Genomic DNA, 18,012 nt, shown 5'->3' with positions numbered 1-18,012 from the left:
GTAACTTTGAGCCAGCCACTCTCTCGCAGCCTAACCCACCTCACAGGGTTGCAGTTGTGGGGAAAGGAAGAGGAGGAGGAAGGACTATTATGTATATTTGCTGCCTTGAGTTTCTTATGAAATAATAAAGGTAGGAGGGAAATCTAATAAATAAAAATACACATGAAACGGATCCGAGTCCCATTTCATATGCTACCAGGATCCAAGCTGTTCAAATTAGCATTAGTAGAAAGGATTGTATTGAAATCAAGTCGGTGGTGGGTTCCTACTGGTTGGGACTGGTTTGGCCGAACCAGAAGTGGTTTGGCAGCCTGGGTCGCTGGAACCGGCAGCGACCCAGGCCTGCCACGCCCCTGAAGCGGTTCTCCAGATGGCACTGTAGGCGCATGCGCAGAAGCAAAGAAACAAGATGACGCACTGTAGGTGCCGCCCATCTTGTTTTTTACTTCTGCGCATGTGCAGAACAATTTTTATTGCACTCCGCATGCTCGCGCAGTGCGCCCATGAGCAAACTCGCAGTAGTGCCTGCCGGAACCCACCCCTGAATCAAATATGTGCTTATGTCACATATTGGTTTATTGCAGTGCACAAATGGCAATCTGGGTGGGGGTGGGTGGGCCATGGGAGGAATCCAAATAGCGTTCTAAGAACAAAAGAACAAAACATTGTTATAGTTATATAGAATTACAAGGGCTTCTAATATCAGGCCCTTTTGCACCCCAGATCCAGAAAAAAACATAACCAAAAGGTATTTCAGAACAGTTTTAATACAATTCTAGATCAATGAATATCCACTCATAGCTAGTAAGTACTTTGGTTCTGCTACTTGAGTCTTTTTTAAGCTGACCACACAGAACTGAAGTTAGATGAGCATGTTATTATGTTATAATGCTGGCAGATAATCCTCGCTTCAGGAAGTATCAGCCTGGATCTCTGGGCAAGTTTGCCTATCACAAAACAACCACAGGGAAAAGAAGGGAAATATTTCTGGCAGACGCAGCTTGATCTTCAGGCCAATATTCTACAAGCCCAAAAAACAGGCAAGGAGATTCAAAAACCAGCACCGAATTGTTTCCTATACTACCTGTGTATTGAATGCATAGCTTTAAATAGGATCCCTCTGCCTCCTTCCCTAGATACGGGAAAGGAGCAGACCGCATGGAATAAAGGAACAGCTGCAGCTGCTTGTCATCTCCAATCAAGATGACTATCACAAAAGATAGTGTCGGTAGCTGCTGGTTATAGTAAAGGAAGTAGAGACATCACTGGGGCAATCAGCTGTCAGAAGGTCTGCTTCTGTTCAGAAGCGATGTTGCTTTAAGAGTTGGCGCTTTGCCTGGCTCCATCCTTTTCCGTGGTGATTGATCCAGTCTTTTGCTTCTCCCCAAGTCCCCGTATAAACTTCCTCTGTTAGCAGACTTTGCACTGTGTGTGGCTCAAGGCATGAAGATCATATACTCTGCCATCTCCTATTTCTTTCTTGCTTCTTGGCCTTTCTAGCCCTCTTGTTTTCAGTATCTCTATGGATCCTCCATAGTTATTGAGGGTTTCCTTTTGAAAACTCTCTTAGTTCTTTGACACAATTTTATATTGCCTTTGAATCATTCCCTGGGTGGAAGAAGGGCTTAGAGGGGCCTAGAACTTTCTCTGAAGGACCCTTTTCTGGGTGATGTAGAATTCTCATATAATATTTCACGTGGTGGTGCACTAAAAATACATAAAGCAAAGCAATGCATCAGGATGCTGGTCAGGGCTATCTAGTGCAGCCTGCACAGTTTTGGAGCCTGATAATAAACAGACTGAAAGTACAGTTGGAGCTTCTAATGGTTGTCTGAAATTTTGCATTTCAGAGAATATTTATAAACCAAGAGAATATAAGACATCCCAATTTTCTGCAGTTGCCCTGCTTTTCCACATCCTGCAGTAATTGGAATGTCAGCTTGAGTGAGACAGAAGAAAACTCACCCACAGAATTGAGGCAAGATGTACAGAATGTTGGGCTCTCTCGCTTGCAGAGGCAAAGATGCGAAGAGATCAAGGAGGTTCAGTAGAAAGGAGAGATGAGAGTCAAAATGACTCGTTCAAGTCAAAAGCGGTAGAAGCTGATTTGGTTGACAGAGGAAGTCTGAATGAATTCTGTGATCTAAGATAACCACCAGATATTTGCCTTCCGGAGTCTCCTTTTAAATATTAGCTCATTCATGGAAAACAGCAGCGATGGTTGCCAAGTAGGTGGGATGCCATGCAGCATACTTAACTGCAGGTCGCGTGCTCTGTTATTGCTGTGGCAGATCCCCTATGAAAGATGCTGAGGATATGTTTTTGCGGCACCTTAAGTGGTATGCAGCCAAACCCAAATGCCCCATAATTAGGATCAGGTAGGCTTGCCGAGCACTGGGTCCAGGCGTTTTGGCCTGGCTCCCAGTAAAGGATAATGCTGGAATAACGGTTGTTGCTGTCTCCTCCAAAGACATAGATCCTCTTCCTCCAGCAGGCAACACCAGGGTAAGAGATGGCTATGGGAAGAAATGGGACAGAGATGTTCGGATTGGTTGTGCCATCTCTGAGCAAGCAAATACAACGCTGGGTGAAGTGACGGATTCCGTGAGCATCCTCTCCGGAGAGCCCACCAACCACAAAGATGTTGTTGCCCAATGTGACGGCACTGGCTTCATAAAATTCCAAGGCTGTGGGGATCTGGGACCAGGCTCCTGACAGGACATCATAAACCAGGAATCCCTTGTGAGGAATGGACAAGTCAGAGTCACCCATCTCTCCACCAATGAGGTATAGTTTGCCCCTGAGTGCCGTGGAAGCAAAATAGGACAGCGCAAAGGGAAGGCTAGTGATGGTCATCCATTCTTCTTGCTCCAAGTCATAGCTCTCCGCAGTTATCAGTGTCCCTGCAGCATCCCAGCCACCAGCAACGTACAGCTTTTTCTTGCATACGAGGAAAGCATGCCAAGCTCGACCTGCCGACATGGAGGGGAGCTGGGACCAGCAGCCCCCGAGTGTGTCATATACAAGTAGGTTGTCAGAATACGAACCATCTAAATGCTGCCCACCAGATATGTAGAGTTTATGGCCCATGGAGGTACAACTGGGAGATGTCACTGATTTCAGATCAGGGAGCTGATCCCACTGATCAATGGAAGGGTCAAAGAAATGCACGTGAGAATCCAACTTCTCATCCTCAAAATTGACTTCACTCCATTTTGGGAGACCCACGCACACCATTCCTTCGTGATACATGCCATGCCTCAGCCCTCTACTTGCCCACAACCTTTCTTCGACGCTAAGCTCCTCCCAAGGGAGACGCACACACTCATAAAATTCTTCTGTTTGAGCCCGGACCTCAGCCAGTTCCTCTGGGGTCAAGAGGGGAAGGCGAACATAATCCATAAGTGCTGCAAACTTTGGGAGACGCTCGGCAAGATTAAAGGTGACCCAGCGGCGCACAGCTTTGTACACAATCAGTTCGGAGTCCACTACCAGGATCTCTGAAGCAATAATGGTAATCAGGATACCAACATCCAAGTACAAGAAAGTAGGAAGCTCTGAGAGGTGCTCAAAGTGAAAAGCAATGTAACTTGATGTTGAGTGGAGTAGAGGGCGGTGATTGTGGGAATACGACAGCACATAAAGCTCCAGACAATTCTCCATGGAAATCCTTTCTCTGAGAAATCTATAAAGAGCAAGAGAAGGGGACGTAATAGACTTTGGTAAAAATGAACCTTGAACACTTAGTCTCGTTTTGTGTAATTGCTTGTTCCATTTTGATTAGAATAGTTTTTATTGTATTTTATTGTATTCTAAGTAATTCCAATACTCAATGGGCAGGGCACATATCTTTTTAATAAAAATGGTAAATTAAAAGGAATTAGACAAATTAGGAAGATCTGTAAGAGGTATTGGATGTGATTGATAGAGCCTTTAGCAACGAAGACACAGATTGCTACAAAATGGTGTGGTCCCCCCCCCCACAATGGATTTTGTCATGACATTGGAAAATAGCAATAGCAATAGCACTTAGACTTATATACCGCTTCACAGTGCTTGACAGCCCTCTCTAAGCGGTTTACAGAGTCAGTTTATTGCCCCCAACAATCTGGGTCCTCATTTTATCCACCTCGGAAGGAGGGAAGGCTGAGTCAATCTTGAGCCTGGTGGGATTCGAGCTGCCAAATAGCAGTCAGCTGGCAGTCAGCAGAAGTAGCCTGCAGTACTGCACTCTGACCACTGTGCCACTGTGGCTCATATGGTGGCAAAATAGAAATTAAGCAGAGTCTGCTGGCATCCTAGAGTAGTCAAGCTGGTATTGTCCAGAAATTTGGATTTCAATTCCCCTCAGTGCTAGCTAATTTGGCTAATAACACAAGGGATTGTATGTGTGGTAGCTCAATACTTCCAGAAGTTACCAAAATCCTGGTATTTCTGGGCATTGCCCCGAAGCAGGATTTGATATGGAACTATTTCTCTGGGACACATTAGGAACAAGATCTTAAGGCCTATAAAAACCATCCTTTTCACTGATTTAGACATGTAAATAAACTGATTTAGATTCCTTCCTATACCTGGTGATAATGTCTAGTGCAGAAGTAATCTGAAGTCTACTGGCTGCAGTGAACAGTTCTTCTGCCTCTTCTCCAAGAAGCAGCAATTCCCCAGTGTAGACATAATCCAGGAGACTCTGGAGGCAAGTGGCTGATAAGTCCATAAGCACAATTTCTCCTTCCCGTGATTCTTTGAAGGTGCTAGTAAGCATCCGCTGGAAGTAGAGGCTGACTGAAGCCAAGAGTATTCTTAAGGGGAAGCAACCAGAAGAAAGAGAAAGCAGTAAGCATTGTGGAAACGTGCACACTCTTTGCAAGAAAATTGTTCTAGTTTAATTCACTGTATCTCCAAGATCTCAAAAAGCAGTGCTTCCCACTTTCATCTCATTTCCTAAATTTAGATTAAATTTCAAAGGGGAAAAAATTACATAGGAACTCCTCTTATTTAGGATTTTTTCCCCAGTTTCATGGACATGGACAAACACAGAAGCTTCAAAATTACAGAATGATGTGCAAGAAATGAACAGTGTCAGCAGTAATGCCCTTTGACTGTCAAGAGAAGTTTTTAAAAATTCAATCACCTTGAGAATAAGCCAGAAAACCAGAAACAGAAACTGCAAACAATCTTTTTTTGCAGAAACCGTATAGAAGATTTTAATTCATTTATTGACAACAGTTGCCTACCTATGGCATGGAAACCTTCTCCCCTCAGCCACCAGGGTGATATCACAGAGCTGTTGACCCTGATACAACTCCTTGATGCCTACAGGGGTAGAAGAGATGATGCAACTCATTGAAAGGGATCGAGGAAGGAAAAAAATATGAGATTGTACTTCCACACATCACAAAACAATGGAGCCAGTTTGGTCCAGACATTAAGGTGCTAGTCTAGAAACCAGGAGACTGCGAGTTCAAATCCTACCTTAGGCATGAAAACTGACTGGATGACTTTGGGCCAGTCACTCTCTCTCAACCCAAGTCCCTTCACAAAGTTGTTTTGGGAGAAATAGGAGGAGGAAGGAGTAATAGTATGTTCACCACCTTGAGTTATTTATAAAAATAATAAAGAGGGGATATAAATAAATAAGTATATAAGAATATATTCCTGTAAGGGGCCAAGCACTCTGGTAGTATTTCTTCAGAACAGAATATAATCTTGCTGGAGTACGGCATGTTTGCCATTTTATGATATATTAGATTCTAAAAAGTCTTCATTTGAAGGAAGACATATCAGGATTAAGCTTTTGGACTCTGTTTTATCTTAGAATAAATGAAGCAATTTTTAAAAAAACAAAAGTCTCAGTATGCATTTGAAAGATTCCTTTCTCTAAGCTCTGGATTTATGAGAACTTCAGAATATCCAGGACTGAAAGAAACAGCTTTCTAGCAAATACCGAGGTCTTGCTAACCAGTAATTATTGACAGTAAAATATTCCAGTATTGGGAGTCCTGTTAACAGCTTGGATTCTTCAGCTTGGTTGCTAGGCAAACATATTGAATATCCAAGGGATACAAATGTGCATGTAGAATCACATTTTACACATTGACCGGTATGGAAGCTTATCACTTTTGCCAACACTGGATAAATTTTTACCCTGAGGGATCCAAGGGAGACACTCAGAAATGATCCAACCTTACCCTGCCCAATGGAGTTCCTCAGAGGGGAGTCCTGACTTGAAGTCTCATCTAACTGCATCTCTTTGTCCCCCAGAAAGTCTGTGGCATCAGTCATTGTCCATCTAAAGATACAGAATATTAGGTGCTGCTGTTGAGTTTATGAAGCAGGAGGGGGAATTGGTTGGGAAGGGAAAAGAATGCTATCATTGTGACATGTTCATATGGAGATCCTTTACATCACCTCTAAAAAAAGAGGCCCCTTTAAAGGGAAGATATATAAAGCCAGGTACCATCTGTTGCCTTCTGGAAAGGATTTTCTAAATATCCCAACAGTGGTGTGCTTTGCAAAGATTTAACAAATGCTACGCATGTAACAACACATGATGGTATGAACTTAAGATCTCCCGGAGCCAAAAATTAGGAACTCTAGGCTTATTCTAGATGGGACTTACAGGTCTTGTACATCATTTAGCCAATTGTTTTATTTTATATAGTCACCCACATCCTCCCTGCCTCCAGAGAACCAAGGTGCAAATAATAAAATCAAGTTGTTTATTGTGATAATGTGATTAAAACCACACCCGCTATGGGCATCACATGTTTGATGCATGCAAAAAAATATATGCGGAACATTTTACACATTGGCCGGTATGGAAGCTTATCACTTTTGCCAACATTGGATAAATTTTTACCCTGAGGGATGCAAGGGAAACACTCAGAAATGATCCAACCTTACCCTGCCCAATGGAGTTCCTCAGAGGGGAGTCCCATATATGCATGTTGGGTCATGGCAGCTTTTCTGACCCATCACTCACCCACAACTGTTTAAAAGCAGTAGCATATTTCCTTCCTTTGTATCATGGGAAACTCACACCTCAGAAGAATCCAATCTTAAGCAGGCTTACACTAATTTATAAAACAAAATACCCAATCCTCCAATTCATTCCCCATTCGTGTATGACAAAATCCCTTCAGGTTTCCGTCAGCTAGGCCTTTAACCTCAGGGTTCCAAGTAACACCACCAACAGATGCTTGCTTTCCTTTACATGTTAAAATTTCTCCATCTTTTGTTAAGCCACGGCAATATTGCTCAAGGACATTTGGTCTAAATAGCTTCTCACCCAGGTTGATGCTCTGTGCACAACTATGTGCCTAAAGTGGTATTTGTTGATGGTTGTAGAAACTTTCTTAAGCTGAATGCGGTGTTAAATATTTGTTTCTGGCATCTGAGCTGCCGTTTTGCCTCTGGGGCTTCCCCGAAGGCACCCTTTTGTTTGTGGAGGCAATGTTGAAATTTGAAGTTCTTTCAAAACCAGAATTATGCCCACCTGCTAGATGGGATGTGAAAAGCATGACCTGGGCCAGGGCCAGGAGCTATGAAAACACCCAGGTGAGGAATAAATAGGTGGGTGGGCAAACAGCAGGTAGGTTGCTACGGTAATGCATCATCCTGTGGGGTGGGATATATCAGCTTAGTTGCCCAGGTGACCAGGGAACCCTTCTATTCCACCAAGTCTAGTTCAGGCAGGAAATGAGGAGAGAAAAGTGAGAGTCTTCTTGGGTGCCATGGCAACAGGAGATGCTCTAGGAAGCTCAAGATGTGTGGGAGCATCACATGAAGAACTGAAATAGTGGAAGACAAATACAAATATATCTGGAATACATATTAAGTAGGGTGGTGTGTAAAAAAAAATGTAATAGAAGGAGGAACTGGCACTTTCCAGGAATGAGAGCAATAAAGTTTTCCCACCAGCATATTTAGCTGGGTTTCTTGTAAAAGAGGAAAAAATTAAATCTGGGATTAATGAGAAAGGTACCTCTTATTCCTGGCTTTCTATGTTAATTCTGTAAGTTCTGAGATCAAGGGTCAGGCAAATCCCATGAATTTTGGTGCTGTTCCTCAGCAGTAGCTATTTTTTCAACCAATTTGCTTGAGGGATGACTGAGGTAGTTGACTGAATTATTTCTCAGCATCCTGGTCACTACGTTTGTTCCTTGGGCACTTAGCAACTGCTACCTTTCCCTTGAATGTCTCCTAGCAACTCAGCACCTGATGTGGTACACGCGCAAATAAACCTGATAAAAGTATAGAGGAGGAAACGAAGGTAGCCCAGGGACTGGGCAGGCAGATCAGACTAGTCTAAGCCAAAATGGAGGATAGCTAGGTTGTGCCAGCTATTGTCCTGAGAATGTTGTGTGAGGAAAGGCACCATGTCAAGCCATGCTAAGGTATGTCTAGGCATCACTAGAGATTTTTAAGAAGAGATTGGACAGCCAAACAATGCTATAGGGTCTCCTGCTTGAGCAAGGTATTGGACTATAAAATCTCCAAGATCCCTTCCAATTCTGTTATTCTGTATAATGGCTTATTTTGCAAATGACAATTGTGTTTTATTGATCCAAGATTAGCTGCTTTTGATGTGTTATGTAAATCTAGGGGAAAGTGGGTGGACAAAACCCACTAACTAAATATGGTTACTTTTAAATAAAGTTAAGTGAGTCAACTGAGGAATTATTATGAGAGTCCCTTCTGATTTAATCATACCTGCCTCCGGCATATGGCAAAGGTGAATTTCATTACTTTTTGGAAGGTCTCTGGAAGACACAAGGATTTATGATTCAGATCCGATCCTTTGCCCACCCCCACCCCCAATTATGCATCTAAGTAACATCCTGTGCATGTGATTCGTGGCAACCTCATCCATGTTGGTGGCATACTACAAGCTGGGGACATATGCTGGCTAATGCATTTCTAATTTTCAGCTAATTCTGAAGAAGCACTCAAATAGCAAGGAGAAACATAAATACAGCTGTCTAACCCTGTTGGCCTCCGCTTTGACTATGCATATTTTTAGTTTGCCATCAATGCACAAAAAGAAGGGAGGACAGAATATAATTAAGCAATCAGCCACTTACCGAGGTGGATTCAGCAGGAGATAAGAATGATTGTTCCAGAATTACGAGAGAACTCGTAGAGTGCTGTGTGTGAAAACAGAAAATTTTCTTCCCCTTCAAGTCTGCAAATCTTTGGGAAATAGATGCCCTCCTACAAGCATTCAAATGAGTTATTCCCCAAAATTATCTTTTCTAAATGTTGAATATTCACTAGATCCCTGAAGGTTTCGACACTGGCAGGATATCTGTTGATATAAGAGAGCAGCTATTGGTTTCAGGGTTGTGGAATATTTTTTTTAAAAAATATTTTGAAGTAAGCCATGATAATAAAAGCAATTTTCTTAGAATGTATCTTTTAAAAGTATATTCTTTTCATTCTTGAATGCCTTGCATGTGTATTTGCATTTGAAAATGAAAATGTAGTAGTTGTTAGTAGGTTGTTTATTTCTTTACTTGATTTATACGCCTGCTAATAGGTATTACTGACATGCAAAAATGATCTCTAGTTGTCAACATTTTACAAATGATAGCACTGTAAGGATTTCATAATTGACATGACAAAAAAAATCACATAACCAACAGAAGTTGAACTTACAGGAATCCTCCTAGAAATTCTTGCAATTTTTCTTCAACTAAAATATGGGCCAAAGAGTTTAAACTATGTGTAGAGGATTAGAAAATAAAAATTAAAAAAGAAAATAAGCCAACAAGTTTATCATAAAGAAAAACATTGCAATATGATAAATACTGAACAGTCATTAAATGAGAATCTAACTAGCCAATTAACTAAGAACATGACGTAACCGTGGTAGAAGGAAAATATAAAATTCTTTTATCTGACTGCAATTAAATAATGAGTTTCTATCTTTGGTGATATTTAATAGTCATTTGGATTGGATAGTTTTTCTTTTGGAAATGTTTACCAATGTAATACATTAGTTTGTAACATTTACATCAAACAAGGTGTTATTATTTCTGGTAATGTTTAATAGCTATTATTATGTGGTTAATCTTTGTTGAGATTCACAGCCTTTGGGGCTAGTTGGTAGCTCAACAGCTCAAGTCCTAACCAAGGACCTAGGAACTGTTAAGGTAACGTTGGAGGATATAAGTTGTTCCAAGTAGGGTGGTTTTTTTCAAATAGTGGAATATTGCTATCATGTCCCCCCTAGTTTTTCTTTTCTCTAAATGGCCATATCAAATTCCTGCAACCATTCTTCATATGTTTTAGTCTTCAGGCCCTTAATGAATTTAGTTACTCTTCTCTGAACTTTTTTTCAAAGTCCCAACATCTTTTTTTTGTAATGTGGTCAAAACTGAATGCAGTATTCCAGGTGTGGTCTAACTAAGGCAGTGTTTCTCAACCTTGGCAACTTGAAGATGTCCGGACTTCAACTCCCAGAATTCCCCAGCCAGCGAATGCTGTCTGGGGAATTCTGGGAGTTGAAGTCCGGACATCTTCAAGTTGCCAAGGTTGAGAAACACTGAACTAAGGTATTACTAAAGTGATAGTAATACTTCATGTGATTTTGATTCTATGCCTCTGTTTATGCAACCAAGAATTGTTAGGTTGTTGGTTTGAGCTCTGAGCTTGGCAATTTGGTTGAAAACGTTTCATCGCCATTCAAGGAGACATTGTCAATGCGTTAATTCAAACCTCATGGACAATGTCTTTTCAAATGGTGATGAAACATTTGCAACCAATTTGCCAAGTTCGGCGCTCAAATCAACAGCCTAACTACCAATCCAAGCTACTAATATTCAAACACATTTCAACCAAGGATTGTATTAGCTTTTTCGGCCGCCTCCACACATCAATAGCTCATATTTAAGTGAGCATCTGTTTTTATTGCCTTCAATTTTGCTGAGGGAGAGGGATTCTCCCTCAACCCTTTAGCAGGATATGAAAGAAAATGTCATCAGAAACATATCTGGGAAAGAAATGAAAATAGTTCCCCCCCCCCCACCTAACTGGTGAAAACAAGCGTATTGTCAGGGTTCCAAATGGCATCCAAAAGTAAATCAGAGTCCAAGGCAAAGTATTGCTCAAAGTTCCAATTTATTAAGAGAGCCATGTTGGCACATCTGGGAAAACCCGAATCTGAAAGCTTCCCGGTTTTCCCCACCTAGTTGAAAGTTCAAGATCTTGCCCCCAGACCCACAAATCCATCACATGGTCCAATCTTCCACTGCCATGTTGGCAGTTCCACCCATCCAGTTCATGTCAGGTGCAGAGGTGCAGAAACAAAGGATGAGCTTGGCTTTCTAAAAATAATTTTGTTTTGGCTACCTATCATCTAACTCTGTACAATCCCCCCTCCCATTTTCCCACAATAGAAAATGCATAGTAGAACAATAGAAATTGTGGCAAGCCTGAAATCCACAAAATAGTATGGCTGCAGGCCTGAAACGTATGTATGATTATGAATTATCCTCCTCCTGTATATTGACTAGCTGTCAATCTGTATTAGGCCGTGACTGCAGCCATTGATAGAAGCCTCATCTCTTTACATTGTTGGGACATGGTTTTTCAGGACAACCATCAAAGACCTGGTTTTCTCCAGAACTGAGATCAGGCTCTGCTTGTTCAGAGGGATAGATTTTTACATCCATTTACAAGGAGGCAGGGTTTAGCTAATCAACAAAAATGTTCCAGTATCTGGGAAATGGATTGCATGTCACATTCTCAGATTGAAATTTATAGGGAGAATTTCAGCACCTGACATTTCAGACCCAAGCAGCGTGAAACCCAGTTAGTCATTTGCACAGGCTGATGTGCATGGCAGGGTCTGCCAGGAGCCATGTATATATGGAGAGGAATTGCTATCCATGTCTTTCTTCCCATAGGTCTATTAGGAGTTGTTAAAGGTGGTGGGGAAAAGACAGAGCTTTCAGCAGGAGCTGTGATTTTAGGAGAACATCTAAATTACAGAACACCTTTATATAAGGAATTCCCCACGATTGCCAAATCTGCTGAGAAATCAAGGGGGTTGGGATTACTTTCCCGATCCCAGACTCTCTGAAGCTCATCCTTAACCATCATGCAATTTTCAAGATGTATTCCAGCTTGATTGCCAAGGATCCAAATAATCAGCTTCTTCTACCATCCTTTATAGATGTAGGACCCTGATTTTTTGCTACAACCTTTAAAAGAAAAGTTGGTGTTTATTTATTAGATTTACATGCTGCCCCATCTCATCTAGAGGTGGTATGGAGACAGGCTTATAAGGATTCAGAACAGTTTTGTTGAGAACCAGAGGGATCCCTGTGTCTTGCAAAGGTGATGGAAACACCTCCTCTTATTCAAAGGAGCATCGATTACTGCTCAGATCCAGCTTCCTGACACCTCACAGAAGGCCTTGACCAACCATGAGACCTCACCAATTAAGAATTGGGTGGAACTGACACTGTAAATGTTGAACCTACCTTCCTCAAGTGACAGGTTATTGATGTTTCTTCCTCCAGTTTTAAAACCACACATCATCGTACCATCCAGGTCCCCTTAATATATACAGTATATTCCACATATAGGTTAAATAAATAAAGGAACAGCAGCCTTGCCACACTCTTTTGCCAACCTGAAGCAGAGTTGGGTTTCTATCGGTTCGGACCGGCTTGGCCAAGTAGGTAGTAACTCGGCCAGACACGTGCCTGAACTGGTTATAGCAATAGCAATAGCAGTTAGACTTATATACCGCTTCATAGCGCTTTCAGCCCTCTCTAAGCGGTTTACAGAGTCAGCATATCGCCTCCACAATCCGGGTCCTCATTTTACCCACCTCGGAAGGATGGAAGGCTGAGTCAACCCTGAGCCGGTGAGATTTGAACCGCTGAACTCCTGAACTAGCAGTCAGCTGAAGTGGCCTGCAGTACTACACTCTACCCACTGCGCCACCTCAGCTCTGTATATTCTATTGGCGGTGCCATAGTTGCCGCCATTTTGGGTTTTTTACTTTTAATTTTTTACTTATGCACATGTGCTTGTAACGCATATCAAGCGCGCAAATGCCCAAAGTGCATCCCTGAGTGAACCAGCAATAAAAGAAGCCAGAACACACCCCTGACCTGAAGCTGGTTTATTTTGCCCTTTATGGCGTAGGGCCGGGATATCTGACTATTCCCCAGTCATTTCTTCCCAGCCAATATGTTACTGGGTGATCCAGTTATAGAATATTATAGAATACAGAATACTCTTTATTGGCCAAGTGTGGTTGAACATACAAGGAATTTGTCTCCAGTCCATAATTTCTCAGTGAACATACAAACAACGAAGTAATATAATCATAAGTTACTATTAGGAGAAGGTAGTAAGAAAGATGAGTAGAATAATAGTAGTACAAGTCTACTACATGGGTAAATATGCGTAGACATAAGACAGTCCTGTAGTGATTAGGCGTTCAGCAGAGTGATAGCACAAGGAGAAAAAATGTCCCTGTGTCTTCTTGTTTTGGCCTGCAATGCTCTGTAGTGGCATCCTGAGGGGAAGCATTGAAACAGTTTATGTCCAGTATGTGAGGGCTATGGAGACATTTTCTCAGTCCTCTTTCTGGCTTGTGCAGCATACAGGTCCTCAATGGAAGGCAGGCTGTTTGCAATTGGTTTTTCTTTTCCTGCAGTCCTAATTATCTGTTGAAGTCTGTACCTGTTCTGTTTAGTTGCTGTACCAAACCAGACAGTTATAGAAGTACAGATGACAGATTCAATAATTCCTCTGTAGAATTGTATCAGCTCCTTGGGCAATTTGAGCTTTCTGAGCTGACATAGGAAGAGTGTTCTTTGTTGTGCCTTTTTAACGATGGTTCTAATGTTAGGTGTCCATTTCAAATCCTGGGATGTTATAGAATCCAGAAACTTGAAGGTGATGTTATCATCAATTACACCCCCTTGTAGGGTGTAGGAAGCATGCTTTCTCTGTGGCAGCTCCCACCCTCTGGAACAATATTCCCCTCATAAATAAGGATGGCATCCACTCTCCCAGAAAGCTTTGAAAAAGCTGGTGTTGGTTCCAGACCTGGGGTCAATGCTTGTTATTTGTCTAAGGCAGTGTTTCTCAATCTTGTCAACTTGAAGATGTCTGGACTTCAACTCCCAGAATTCCCCAGCCAGCGAATGTGGATGCTGGCTGGGGAATTCTGGGAGTTGAAGTCCAGACATCTTCAAGTTGACAAGGTTGAGAAACACTGGTCTAAGGCGAAGGTGGGGAACCATGGGCCTTTATGACTTCTGGACTTCAACATGGCTGGCTCAAGAATTCTGGGAGTTGAGGTCCACAAGTCATCAAAGGGCCATGGATAGGGTGACCAGACGTCCTGCATTTGGCGGGACAGGGACGCTTTTTCATAATTTTCCCCGCGTCCCGGGCCGTTCTCAAAAGATCCAGCTTTTTAATTTTGGCGCCTTCTTCGATCGTTCGCTCCCCCGCCCATCCGCTGCCGCTCGCATGGGCAGGGTAGCGTAGTGAGTGAGCAGGTGGATGGGCGGGGGTGCGAGCTCGCCTTTCCAGCCCCACTTCCACCCGGACAAGCCATGGGAAAGCCTCCGCTTCTCCAAAAAGAGCCACCTGTGTGTGTGGCCCTCGGCGGGGTCTGGAAGTGGCGCCTTTCCGCCAAAGCATCCCTTGCGCACTTCGGGGGCCGGCAGGCGAGGCGAGCGCAGCAGCCGGAGACTCCTTCGCGGGACTCCTTCCGTAGGGTGACCAGACGTCCCGCATTTGGCGGGACAGGCACGCTTTTTCATAATTTTTCCCGCGTCCCGGGCCGTTCTCAAAAGATCCCGCTTTTTAATCCCCCTTCCGGCTCTGTCTGCTTCCCAACCTGTCCCGGCTCTCCTAACTCCCGGGGCCACTGCTTCTCCAAACTCACCCAAAGAGAGTAAGTGACGAGCATGGGCAGGGTAGCGTAGCGAGTGAGCGGGCGGATGGCGGTGGGATAACCGCCAGAAGCCTTCCTGCCCACCACTAGCTGCACTGCAGCTGACTTGCCCCGGGCGGGCTGGAAGGCTTTGGGCATCCGGGCGGGAAGAGCCGCAAGCGGATGGTGGTGGGATCGCCGCCTGGGAGCCGCCAGCCTTCCTGCTAACTTCCTATAGACAGACAGACGGATGGACGGACTGACAGACGGACAGATGGATGGATGGATGGATGGATGCCTGCTTTCTAGGGCTGATAGGGATTGTTCTAAGGTTACCTAGTTGTGCTTTAATCGGAAGCAAAACTCATAACCTCCTGGTTTCTAGCACGGTGCTTTAACTACTACTGCAAACCGGGAAGAGTAAATTACAGGATGAAGCCCAGCAGAAAAAGCAATACATTAGACTCCCAACTCTACAATCCGGAGGTTTGTTCGGCACTTCAGATATCACTGACTGAGCTCTTTTCTTCTTGATTGAATTAAGAGAACACCACATACTGTATGGCCAGTTATACAATCCACCTCTGTGCATCATCAGCTCTCTGGGATTATTTGTCAGGTCCAGGATTCTCATTACTTCTCCAGCTGAGTTATGTCTGCCTTCTTCCTGGGGGACAGGGGAAGAATTGTGCATGACAGCAAATGCAAAAGGGAGAAAAGGTCTGGAAGACAAGGATAGCAGAAGGTGAACAGGAATAATTGACTCTTTGCTATTGTTGAACAATATGTGCCAATTTTGTCTGCCCCTTATTGCTACAGGTCAAAATGTTTTAAGTTTGTGTAAAGATATACTGTAGTGTTATTTTTATGCATTTAGAGTATTTTTAAGCATGTATATTTGGGGTGGGGGAGGGGAGGTCCACAAGAAAGTAAAAAAAATGGCAGTCACAATCACACATCAATGCCCCTACCCAGGGGTGGGATCCTGCTGGTTTAAAAACCGGTTTGGTGTTTGCATGTTTTGTGTGCACAGTTTTACCAAAACTTACCTCCCACATTACTTCTTGGGGAGTAACACAGCTGTGGCACGGCAATCCATTCTGCCACACTAATCAGCTGAGAGGATATAGGTAAGTAAAGTGATCATCAGTTTCAGCTGATTGTTAGAGCTACCGGTTCGCCCGAACCAGTCCGACCCGGCTGAATCCCACCCCTCCTCTACATGTGTTGATGCAAAATGGTGGTTATAACTGCACAATTAAAGCTCTGGGCTTTTTTTTTTATGGTGCAGTTGTAGCCTCCATGTTGCCTCTTTTGGCTCAAATCCTGTTGGGCACATCTGCAAAAATGGGAGGTTTTTAAGTGTGAAACTGCTTTTCTTAGTCTGGCATTACTTTGGTCAGTTATAGAAAGTTATGGAAACCTGATTTCACAAGTTTTCCAGGCTTGCAGTCATTTTCATCGGAGTATAGTGTTATAATCATAGGAATTTAGGGTTTGAGAGCTAATGCAAAATCTCATATTTTAAGTTCCTGCTCTGGACTTTAAACATTAGAACCCAAAAAGAAGAAGGGTGCAATATAAACTTTCAAGTTCTTGTCTGCTTGTCTTAAGAGAGCTTCTGCCATTTCCTCAGCCTATTAATATGTTCACCAAGCCCATCACGTATCTCTCTCAACCAAGATTTCTCCTTAATTCATCAGGTGTCAGCTTCTACAGCGGTGGTGGGATTAACATTTTTTTTACTACCGGTTCTGTGATAATAGCTTGGTGGGCATGGTGTGACTTTGTGGGTCTAGATTTATGTGAGTGACAGGGGAAGGGTATTGCAAAATCCCCATTTCCTCCCCACTCCTGGGGAAAGGTTAGTGCAAAATTCCCATTTCCTCCCCACCCCACTAACCTGCTTTCCAGCTCCGTTCTCCTGATCAGGGCAACAAAAGAAGATCAGCTGGGAGGCTGGGAGGCAGTGGGGGTGGGGCCAACCTATTTGCCGGTTCTCCGAACTACTCAAAATATCTGCTGCTGGTTCTCCAGAACTTGTTAGAACTGGCTGGATACCACCTCTGTTCCACAGGTATTCCTAAATTTGCCATCACAACTGAGCCCAAAAAATTATGTTGCTAAGTGAGAAATTTGTTAACTGAGTTTTGACCCATTTTACAACCTTTCTTGCCATATTTGTCAAGTGAATCACTGCAGTTCTTAAGTTAGTAACACCGTTGTTAAGTGAATCTAGTTTCCCCCGTTGACTTCGCTCGTCAGAAGGTTGCGAAAGGCAATCACATGATCCTGGGGACAGTGCAACCATCATAAATGTGAATCAGTTTTCAAACATCCAAATGTAAATCATGTGACCATGGGGATGCTGCAATGGTCATAAGTTGTTTTTTAAAATGCCATTGTAACTTTCACTAAGCAAATGTTTGTAAGTCAAGAACTTCCCATGCATCTATATATGTCAGTGTTTCTCAACCTTGGCAACATTAAGGTGTGTGGACTTCAACTCCCAGAATCCTCTAGGCAGCATTCTGGGAGTTGAAGTCCACACATCTTAAAGTTGCCAGGGTTGAGAATCACTGATCTAGATTACTAGGTTTAGGCACCATGCTAGCTCCACAGAGCATCATTCTTTAACTTTCTATCCCCCCCGCCCAGTGGTGGGTTCCGGATAGTCGCATGCGCACCCATTTCCCTGCGATGCTCCAACTGCTCGGTGGAGCATCACACAGGCGCTGTATGCTGCTTGCGCAAATGGTCCAGTTGGGTCAAATACAGGTAAGGAACGCAGGTGGGCGGGTGGGCCCTCCGAAGCACCGTATCCGAACAGTTCCTTACTGGGGCATACTGGATGGAACCCACCACTGCCCCCCCTCCATGTCTGAATGGCCAGATGGTACGATTTTCCTCTTTTTTTAGGTTAAATATTGTGACACAATGAAAGACAATTAGAATCAGTGAAATAATCTGCAGATTGAACAGCTTTTATTGTTAGTCAATTCCTCGGTGAGAATGATTTTATTGGGCCAAGGGTTAAGACCATGCTTGTTTGTCCCTGCAAGCTATTTTAATATTAGTGTATTTCTCAAACAGTAAGG

General features: G+C 43.2%; 2 protein-coding genes across 3 annotated transcripts in view; one reads left to right on the top strand and one right to left on the bottom strand.

The window, feature by feature from the left end:
- Positions 1-18,012, top strand: part of SRRM3 (serine/arginine repetitive matrix 3) — a 202,602-nt gene that overhangs the window by 87,026 nt on the left and 97,564 nt on the right. The gene's annotated exons all lie outside the window — the stretch shown is intronic.
- On the bottom strand, positions 752-6,285 carry LOC106542808 (kelch-like protein 24). Its single transcript, XM_087717904.1, has 4 exons — positions 6,192-6,285; positions 5,238-5,316; positions 4,575-4,862; positions 752-3,685 (listed from the first exon to the last, which is right to left on the bottom strand). The coding sequence occupies exons 1-4, from the start codon at positions 6,283-6,285 to the stop codon at positions 2,254-2,256; spliced, it is 1,893 nt and encodes a 630-aa protein (XP_087574030.1). The 3' UTR covers positions 752-2,253.

This window comes from Thamnophis sirtalis, unplaced genomic scaffold, assembly GCF_051295495.1.
Source record: "Thamnophis sirtalis isolate CommonGarterSnake01/CBP01778 unplaced genomic scaffold, rThaSir2_p1.2 scaffold_6, whole genome shotgun sequence".
NCBI classification, from domain to species: domain Eukaryota; kingdom Metazoa; phylum Chordata; class Lepidosauria; order Squamata; family Natricidae; genus Thamnophis; species Thamnophis sirtalis.
The sequence above is the reverse complement of the archived record's forward strand: the minus strand, read 5'-3'. Positions and strand labels throughout refer to the sequence as shown.